The 10,453-nt window shown below is 40.9% G+C and overlaps 1 protein-coding gene and 1 long non-coding RNA gene across 4 annotated transcripts in view; one reads left to right on the forward strand and one right to left on the reverse strand.

The window, feature by feature from the left end:
• Nucleotides 1–4,248, reverse strand: part of tprg1 (tumor protein p63 regulated 1) — a 19,122-nt gene extending 14,874 nt beyond the window's left edge. Inside the window, exons 1-4 of one of the 3 annotated variants that reach the window (XM_032526781.1) lie at nucleotides 4,172–4,248; nucleotides 3,821–3,930; nucleotides 1,748–1,979; nucleotides 462–553 (exon numbers count right to left, since the gene is read on the reverse strand). In XM_032526781.1, the coding sequence (XP_032382672.1) occupies nucleotides 462–553; nucleotides 1,748–1,979; nucleotides 3,821–3,915 (419 nt within the window). In that variant the 5' untranslated portion in view covers nucleotides 3,916–3,930; nucleotides 4,172–4,248. Of the gene's footprint in view, nucleotides 1–461; nucleotides 554–1,747; nucleotides 2,039–3,820; nucleotides 3,931–4,171 lie in introns of those variants that run through there. The other 2 variants (XM_032526780.1, XM_032526779.1) reach the window with 2 other exon arrangements.
• LOC116696085 (uncharacterized) overlaps nucleotides 1–10,453 on the forward strand; it is a 25,572-nt gene that overhangs the window by 14,109 nt on the left and 1,010 nt on the right. The gene's annotated exons all lie outside the window — the stretch shown is intronic.

A 10,453-nucleotide genomic window follows, 5' to 3' on the forward strand; every position in this document is an offset into this window, starting at 1 on the left:
TATAGATCCTGAGCATGTGTGTGTGTAGTTCAGGACTGTGTGTGGTTACTAACAAAGTTTGGACACAGAGTGTAAATTGTAATGATGTGCATGGCATGAACCTGCCAAAGCTGCGCCACATTTAGAGTTGATTGGGATTTATAAAGGGAATCTGGCAAAGGACGTGCGTGCGCATGGTTTTATAAATCCAAATGTTTCCGTGTGTACTCACATCCTACGTTTCATCTGCACGCCACTTCGGACGCAAATCTGCCGCACAGCTTTATAAATGAAGCCCGTGGTGAGCGCCTGCTACAGGTTTACACACCTGAATCACCCTGTCGACGAACTTATTCGCAATAATGACATAAGATTTAAAACTACGATGAAACGATTAGTTGACTGGAATGAAATTGTCTGTAAATTTGATAATAAAGTACTTGTGTAAGAATTTTTTTAAACAAAAAATGCCAAAAACTCACTCTGCCATCAGCCAAAGGCTGTGAATGCTGCCATCTACTTCTTGATCCACCAGAGCTTCAACGTCTTTGATGGCCTGCTTCAGAGTGCCAGGCTGACGAGACAGAAATGCACAGGTGTCACTTTCTAGTTTTTTTCACTGTGACAATCACAATGTGCGCACAGAAAGCTTAAGGGGTAATCTTCGAGGCAGATTCACAGGTGGGACCGGTACTCCAATAAAATGTCAGCGCGTCAAACAAAATGACAATAAACAACAACATGAAGTCTCAACATGAAAATGAAGAAAGCTGAGCGTGCAACTTCTGTTAGAAATGTGAGTAACTTAGGTAGGCTATTTAAAGACACAAGAGAAAGCTTCAGTACATGATACAATCCACATCCAAATTGTCAGCTACAAACTGTATTTGACAACATGCTATTGCTATTCTATCCTTGCATATTTAATTATTTGAAATGGAAAGTTAAAAAGATAAGGCGTTCATACAGAGGTCCTGACAGTCTAATCTGAGCATGGTGCTGAGCCGGCCGGGCAACATGGGAGGACTGCTCATCACAACTCAACCCAGGCCTGCAATAAACACTGATAATATTTAGAGTTGTTGAATATTCATATATCAAGTATTCCTCAACACCTCTGTGCATCATTATAGGCCCCCAAAATATGTATTGATTATAAACATGGATGACTTAGTGTTTTACACAGTGGTGGAGGAAGTACTCAGACCTTGCAAATGAATGATGTTACAACAGCCTACCGCAATGTCAAAATATTCAGTTACAAGTAAAAAGAATGAATTTTTAATTTACTCAAGTGAGTGCAGATGCATGACAAGCAAAATGTTTTAAGTAAAAGAATTCAAACTGAAAGCAGATAATCTGCAGCACAGACCTCTAACAGGGTCGTATGGTTGACTGATATAGGCCCATATTCAAAAATCATGGGGGGGACTGTTGGACGTTAGCACTAAACCAACACTGGTTCAATCGAAGCTAGCATTTATGTTTATGGTGTACATGTCCCTACAAGTTAAATTAATTAACAGAATAGTGGTAACCGACGTTACAGCTGTCAACTAAACGACAGAAAAAGTTGTAGTGCAAAGGAGAGCTAGTGTAAAGCAACACAACAGTACTGCAGTTAACTTCACTTCAATTGTACCTAGCTTAAGTAACGTTAACGTTAGCCTAACACTTCATTCACTTTCATGAATTTCAGTTAAGCTACAAGTTGCAACGTGATGTGACATTTTAAAAACTGTTGTAAGGGGAATGTAAAAGTATTTACCCTCAACACAAAGAACTTCCTGATCTTAAACTGGACCAGAGGTGACTCCACAGAGTAGTCACTGTGCTCGAGGCGGTCCTCTCCCAACACCCCTGCTGCTGCCCGCTTCTCCGTGCCCTCCGCGGGGGCAGCAGGCTGGGTGTGCTCTGCCCGCTTCTCCGTGCCCTCCGCGGGGGCAGCAGGCTGGGTGTGCTCTGCCCGCTTCTCCGTGCCCTCCGCGGGGGCAGCAGGCTGGGTGTGCTCTGCCCGTTTCTCCGTGCCCTCCGCGGGGGCAGCAGGCTGGGTGTGCTCTGCCCGCTTCTCCGTGCCCTCCGCGGGGTAGCAGGCCGGTGTTTCGGTTTAACTGGTTTTTAAGTTAACTGGTGATAGAGGCAGATGTGGTGTAGGTGTGCCATGAGAAACTCCGGAAATGATTACGTAGGATGCTGCTGCCTGTTTGAATACTGCAAACGTCAATAAATCGTCAAAATGTTCATGCTGTCATTATTTGTTCATAATTGTTTAAGTGTTGGTAATGACGTTTATTTAAACCTTCTGAAGTGTTTTGCTGACTCTGCAGATGGAACACAAATAAAGACCGCTGAAATAAGCAGAACAGCGCTCAGTGCGCTCCGATTAACTTGTGTCACAACAAGTACTAGCATCGGTCATAGGCTCATATCGATTCATTTACACTTACAATACCTAATATTAACATGGGCAACACAACAGCTGTGTTTAGAAATAAAACCAAAGTTTCCACACGTCAACATGGTGCACAAATTCAAACCAATATGCAATGTAAGATCTAGGTCGGTTAAAGGAAATACATTGACTCATGCAAAACGTCATTACCATTACTTTAAACACAATTATGACACAAATAATGACAGCATGAACATTTTGTCGATTTATTGACGTTTGCAGTATTTCAAACAGGCATCACTGCAGCTACCTACGTTGTGGTCTTCGTTCTTGCAACGGCATCACAAGTTAATTTAATAACAGTAGGCCTACTACAACATGGATTACGTGTTTGATATCTGTTACATTTCAATACAGCCTGTAAGTAAAACATAAGCTACATATGAGGTTTACACCCAGCTGAATGCAGATGTGGCAACATGTGCATCCGCTCAGATTACGTTGTGATACATAGGCATTTATAGGCTAGATGTAATTATATTTATGTAGGCTACGATGGGTTATGTTAAGTTGCAACCTTACAATCACGTTCCTTAATGTGCAGAATGCCTACTCATTCATCCAGATACAAATGATACCTCTCGCTTATTGAAACGCATATTGCATATAGCACAGTGGGTCGGAGAGAAACGTATTTTTTATTGCTCTGGGTGTCTGGCACATATTGTAGAATTGACTTGAAGTGCCGGAGTTCGAGCAAGTGTTGGTTGTAGAAAGTCAATCTTATGAATGTCTGAATAGTTGCAACATTATAGTTAGGAAACAATGCAATTTCAGATATGTACAATCCAATTGTTAATAGTTATTTTAAGTTTAGATATCCATAATTACAAAAACATTCCAGATAGTGTAATTTAAAATACCAAAACTCACTATGCCTTAAATAACAACATCATGCATGAATGATACTGAAGTTGGTTGAGCAGTGGCCATATGAAAAAATCCCATTCGAAACATAGAAGTGATGGTCAAATAAATAACAGATACATGAAACGTCCCCGCTAACATACATCGACACATTTACTTCCAACAGTATGCCTATATAATACACCAGTTGCTTACATTTCAGAAACAGTGCTTTAACGGTGAAGTGTTATAGTCACAAGTCGATCGGGGTGACCGTGACGTGCAGTAAGAGACACACGCCAGACAACGGATGATAGTTCGTAACGACAACGGCAAGTGTTTGCATAAATGTCGGTCGGCAGGAATTAATGCTCAGCAACTCGTTTTTATCGTAAAGTTTCACAAGACACTGACAAATAATGTGAAATAGAAGGAAAGCGATAATATGTTATTTCCTGGTTAGTCGGGAATGGGTCCTAGAAGACCACGCCTACACCACATCTGCCTCTACACCAGTTAACTCAAAACAGTTAAACGAAACACCGGGTGTCCACCGGGCCACCGGGAGACGAGCTGAGCTGATGCTGCTGCTCCTTACTTGAAGTTGGAGCACCTTCCTCCTCAGATTCTGCCATCATGATGGCTCACAACACCTTTTTAAAAAGATTAACAACACTTAGCCTATGTGTAGCTATTGATCAAGTGAATGAAATGAGGGCAATTTAAGACAACTTCTTTAGTTAGTATATTTTGACTCAACTGAAGGGAGGCTTTTAAATCATTTCTCTAGTATCGAAACGTACGTTGCTTCACACATATTTACTCCCTAAATCTTTTGATTTGCGTCAATATTTCAAAGTGATAGTACTACAAAGAAAAATAGGATTTGCTTACCACAAATTATCGATGTTAGGGAAGGTAGAAGGTAGCTATGGATCACATAGGCAGTAGCAACAGGTGCATCACTTCCTTGTTCCGAGTTGAACATTGTTTAATGGGCGTGCGCAGCAGCACAGACCCGGCTGCATCTCTCTCTGCTCGGATTCACAGTGTGACAAACCTTACTGCACATATATGTATACTAATCTATTAATAGGTGCCTTGATGATTTTTGGACATGTTTTATACTTTACTGAATTAATATCATCTTAGTTTTTATGTATTATAGATGTTATGAAACTGGGTAAAAGGGCTGTTTGTCCCTAATGACTCCACTATCTCCAAGGTGTATGACCGGATTTACCTGTTCTGCCATGGGCCATGTGTCTTTGTGCTTTGTGCATGTTTTTGTGTGAAGCATTTTGATTAAACTCCACACCAAAGGCCCGACATAGGAAAACAACTCCTCTTGGGCTTTCTTTCTGGATGTTATTTAGTTATATGTACGGTATGTGTTATTTGTTTCTATATTTATTGTTTGTTTATTTCATCCATCCATCTATCCATCTTCATCCGCTTATCCTGGGTCGGGTCACGGGAGCAGCAGCTCCAGCAGTGGACCCCAAACTTCCCTTTCATATTAATATCTAAATATGTTTATATGTATGCACCAAACCAAAACCAAATTCCTATTAAATGCTACTTACCTGGCAGTAAATATTACTGAGTCTGCAAGTAACAGCAATAGTGTTTCATGTCGATGCTCTTATTTTCTTCTATCGGTCAGCACTAAAGGACACTGGAAACAGTCCTGTCATTATGATAGGATCTATCTGGGGTGTGTCACATCTGACCACTCATCACCAAACTGACTCAAGGAAATATGCATAATCAGGGAAAACGGGTTATTGTAATGATTTCTACTTAAACGCAGATGCCAGGAGAACTATGCAAATGCAGCACCAACCCAGACACAGCACAGAAAAACAAGTACACATGTTGAATCTCCTTCATATGTATTTAATTCATTAATCTAATTCATCTATTTCATGACCACATTTCTGTTAGCATAGGATCAAGACTAAGGAACAATGACTTAGGCCAGGGGTCTTCAACGTTTTAAAGCAAAGGACCCCTTAACTGAAGCATTATTATGGATCCCACATAACTCCTAGGCAAGTCCCGCCCTATGAAGCAGCTCAGATTGGTTGGGGTTAGGCATTGACCTCGAGTGATTAAGGTTAGGATGGCCCAATGGTCAGGAGATAGGACCTGAACAACTGGGGTCACGTTACCTGGCTGATAGTAATGGGAATGCTGTTGAAGAGCGGGTCTTGCCTCCAAGTTGAGTGTGTTCCATAATAAAGCTTAAGTGAAAGAGAGACCATCAGGGACCCCCAACAACATATATTGTATACAATTAAGTTACCCTGCAGTAACTCTGAGAACCCCCTATGGGTCCCTGACTCAGGCTGCTGCCTAGATTAAATGTACAGATTTATGCAACACACTATTTATACTGTTGATGGAAGATTTAGCGCGTTTTGATTTTCTGTCTCAAGCTCTGTCAACGTTCCTGTCTTGACATTTTTTCTTAAAATACATGGCATTCATGATTCAACTGGACAATAACACAATCAAGCAATTGTGTGATAAATCAGAACATTGAAAGCAAAAAAGACTTTTTCCGCCTACGAATCCTTGAATAGCATCACCATTTAAACATCAGTCTAAAGCTAATGTTTTCTGACATGGCATACTGTGAAGCCACTCATTCCAAATCACAACTCTGTCAGCGTGTGCTTCCAAACGCCTTGTTGGAAGTTTAAAACCAATCCAGTTGTAATCTGCAGCCATCAAAGACATTTCTAAAGGAGTTCTTTCTCCACGGTTGCTTAGCTACTCCCACGGAGATTTTCATTTTACTATTGTGTGAATGGCCAGCAGTTTTTAGTCCACATCTCTTTTAGGATTTTTTTGGGTCTGCAGTCAAGTAATTACTTCTAATCAATCCAGAACCTCTTTGCCTCTGTGATGGTTTAATAACACATTTTCTAAACTTTTCCTCTGCTCCAATAGAAGCACTGGTGCAAGAAGCTGGAATTTCTTCCAGATCTCTATGTAATCTGTAAATGTCCTCGCTACTCTTTCTTGATTTGATTCTTTGATAACTGCAAACTAAAGACCATTGCATAATTGAATCACAGACCTGGTGGAAGTTTTAGGGAAACATCTCAGCATGACAGCTGTGATACATTGGATTTCTGCTGCCTGCCACACACTTTTAGTAAACCAGTGAACCTAGAAACCCTTTGCCCCTTGATGCATCACATCACTCAGAGAAGCGTGGATAAGAATAATCTATATTGTTGTATCTAGGCCAAGTAAATCAACACAGCATAACTGGAAATGCTCACTGTTGCCAAGCTGTAAGCATTTCAGTTGGTATCTCCTTTAGTGTGTGCCTCAGTCTCTCCTTGCAGTTTTCTGCTCCAAATGCATATATGTTTATCACCGCTGGAATTTACTATGAATTAATAATAGGTTAAATAATACATGTCATATGTTGGCTATGATGGCACGTTAGTAGCGCAGCACGTGTTCTCCTTTGTAGCTAAGTGCAGTAATTGTTGGCCAGTAACTTAATGCAGCCTTTTACGTCAACAGAGCCTATTTATTCTCTATGGAGAGCAAGAGATCTGGCCGCGTTTTGCATGAAGCATGTAGCTCAACGAGTTGACTGACCATTTGCCGTATCTGAATTTGCATTATTTGCAAAGGAGGTCCATTGATCACAACACTCCAGGCTCCAGTAAACTCCTCTGACTGTCCAACTAGGAAGTGCTGATGAAATATGAATCAAGATTATGTTGCTGCATTGCCTATTCATCACTCAAATGTTTTCAGAAACATATTTTAGTGTACTTTTTTTTTCTGTAATATGAGATTATGTTAACTTTGGACTTCCTGTTTCTAGTCTTTATGTTGAGCTACAAGAAGCACAATGGTTCCAAGCGTGTTTCCCAAAATGTCAAACTGTATCATTACTATTTTGAGACGATCTTTCCCCAAAAACGCTCCCATAGGTCATTTGTTCAGGCAGCATTTATGACTCATATGAGTGTTTCCAGTGGCAACGCCCTCTAGTGGCCTCCTGTAATTATTATGTGAGCAAAGTAAGGAGGTTGTTTTGTCCCTATGGGACTACGTCATGTTCTGTGTGACGTAGGTAACCAGCAGTTAAGTACCAGGTGATTTGATCCCTAACCACCATCTTTTTCTAAACACAACCAAACTGACGTTAACGACGTGTTTAACACTGTGAACGTTCTGTCATTTAGATATGAGGATGGAATTAGGAATAAACGACCCATATCTTCGTGTAGTCTGGAGGACTTGTTGATTATTTTGATGGGTAAGTAAGTGATTTGTTTCCTTTTTCATATGAAATTTACATTATTTTCGACATGTTGGAAGAGGGCAGAAATGTCTGTGCACTCAAATGTTTGCTGGGATATTCTTTTGAATATAACTTGAAAAACTTAATAAAAATTATTTATTTTTTTAAAGAAAAGGAATGAGAAATAATTATTAAACTAAAATGATGTTTCTTTATGCTGGGCATGTTGTACACTTGTGGAAACCAACGTGAGTTGATTGAATCTGGGCCAGAGAATCCTGTGCGGATGACATCACTTGACTTTACAGCTCAAACATACACACAAACATGTCCAGGGGCACCCACCCTTCATCTTCAATGTTCTTGGTGGATGGAAGTAATTCAATTATGTCCCAGCACGTTTGTGTTTGTTTATCCATGTCGCAGCGAGCCTGATTGAACCCTCCTGAGATATCACACGGGATGAGCAGATGTTGTGTAGACAGACCTCCGTGACCCCGTACGTTCCACAGTCATGATCTGTGTGTGTGCAGTGGCTTGCTGAGGCGTAGCAACACTGGCAGCTTCTTTTTCCCCTGCTTAGCCCGTGAGTAATGCTCAGACCAGAGTGCGGGGGCTGGGCTATGAGGGTTCATTAACTCAGCTGAAGCCTGATGAGCTGGAAAACTCCTAACCTTTAAGGTTTTAGCCCAGCAAAAGATCCACAGAGGACTTTCATTTTGCAGCGCATGGCAAACGGCTTGAATCTATGATAAGGCCTTCCTTTGTTTTTATTTTTGTTCCATTGATTAACTTATAATAGAAAAACAAGCCAACATTAAAGGTGCACTGTTGTCAGAGCATCCGTAGGAATTCCATGGTTTGGATATTATTGCAACGCTCCATCGGGTTACACAGTGGTGGAATGTAACTAAGTACATTTCCCCCAGTACTGTTCTTAAAGCAACACTAGAGAACATTTCCCGCTTCGGTCCCCCTACAGGTGGGAGCAGAATTGTCCAATCACGTCTCATTGGAAGTACAGATCCGCTACTCGGTCTGGCAAACTCACACAGTGCGGTCATATCCGGTAGAGAGCCGCAGGGAGGAGTGCCGTTCACCCTGTTACCAGCTGATGAACCACTGAAACCATTTTGGAAACATTATTTTAAGGTTCAAAAAGTTCTGTAGTGTTGCTTTAAGCATACATTTGAAGTTCTTACTTGTGCGTGTTTTCTTTTCATGCCACAGCTACTTCTATATTTCATGAAGAAATATGGTACTTTTCACTCCAACACACAAAACACCTGTACTTTACAAAACACAATGTTTTATAATAAATTAAACTAGCCAACAATATAACGGCCTGCAGGTCCATCTGAAATGATGGGACCATTAATCACTGAGTTAACTGGCACAACGGTTTGGATCATTTCCACTTTCTAAAATATGAGGACTTTTCTACATTGAGTACTTTTACTTCAAGTACATTTTCCTGATGATGCTTATATACTTTTACTTCAATAACATTTTCAATGCAGGACTTTTACTAAACACAAACCAACCTTTTGTATGTGTACAGTGTGGTATTAGTACTTTTACTTACATAAAGGATCTGAATACTTCTTCCAGTAGAGTTAGATGACAGGAAGATAATATATCGCATATACTTGTTTGATGGGAAAACATGTTCTTGTTTAAATATTTAGTAGAATAAAGGTCAAATGAATACATCTTTGGACCAGTTACAGCCATTCTAAATGTTTGAATCTGAAGTTAACTTTTGCATTCCAATTGAACTATACCTAATTCTTTCAGACAGTAACGTGCATCTCGGGACCAGTGTTTGTTGTCTTGAGTTGACAATGATGTGGCGTGGGAGAGCTGCACTTACTGACCGTGAGCTGACCACACTGTTTCCTGCCCACAGGCTCCACTTCCAGATGAGTGCAGACAACTGTTTCACTTGGCCCTGGCCGATATGACCAGCAGGCCCAGGCCTGACCTGTCAGGTTGGGTTCACCGGGACGTTTAAGGTCAATGATGGAGAGTTTTAGGGAAGTCAGCATGGTGCCTGCTGAGCCTGAAAGGGGGAGTACACACAAAAATCAGTGTGACATGTCTCTGTCATTTCTCAAAGGTAAAAGGTTAAAAATCCCTGACCCTCTATGTCCAGATCTGAGAAAAGTTTCACATGAACGGCTCCTGGTTCATAAACTTCCATTTAGGGTTAAGAGAGGGCATGTCAAACTACAGCTGAGTGTAACTCGCAGTACACATGTTTTAAAAGCAGCAACTAGGAAAATTAAACTGTATTTTCAAAGTTGATTTAATTAACGGAATAGTATGACATTTTTGGAAATGCACTTATTTGCTTATTTGTTCGCTACTGCTCTCCTCTCTGTTAGGTAGTGTCACATCGCCAGCGCTGTGTAGGAAGGTCTGGCTACGCAACACAGACATTAGGGGATAGGAGAAATAAACCCTCTGCGTTGTTTGCGTTTCTTTAAACCAATCCCAATCGTCTCGGACGCAGCGACGGTGGCTCTGCAAAATAGTCTCGGAAAGGAACCAGTTTTGGTGGAACATTTGCACCCCACAAAAGAAAACGCCACATACTATATACGTCCTGGAAATGTACTTCAGTTGATCCAGACTTCTGTTGGTGGAAGGGAGAAGCTAGAGCAGGGACGCTGTTAACTTAAATTAGCAAAAAAAACTGCCGCGCTTGCAACTATGTATTCAATGCTGTTGGTTGGCTAGGTTGTGGCAAGAAAAATAGAACAAACTTTGAACTTTCTATCTCATTTGGGTTGCAACAACTTAACGATAAGTCACAATATGTCTTAACTTAACTTGGAAATGGTGGAACGAGCTCCCCATTGACATCAGGACAGCTGAAGTCTACACATCCTCCA

The sequence above is a fragment of the Etheostoma spectabile genome, chromosome 9 (assembly GCF_008692095.1).
Source record: "Etheostoma spectabile isolate EspeVRDwgs_2016 chromosome 9, UIUC_Espe_1.0, whole genome shotgun sequence".
Taxonomy (NCBI): domain Eukaryota; kingdom Metazoa; phylum Chordata; class Actinopteri; order Perciformes; family Percidae; genus Etheostoma; species Etheostoma spectabile.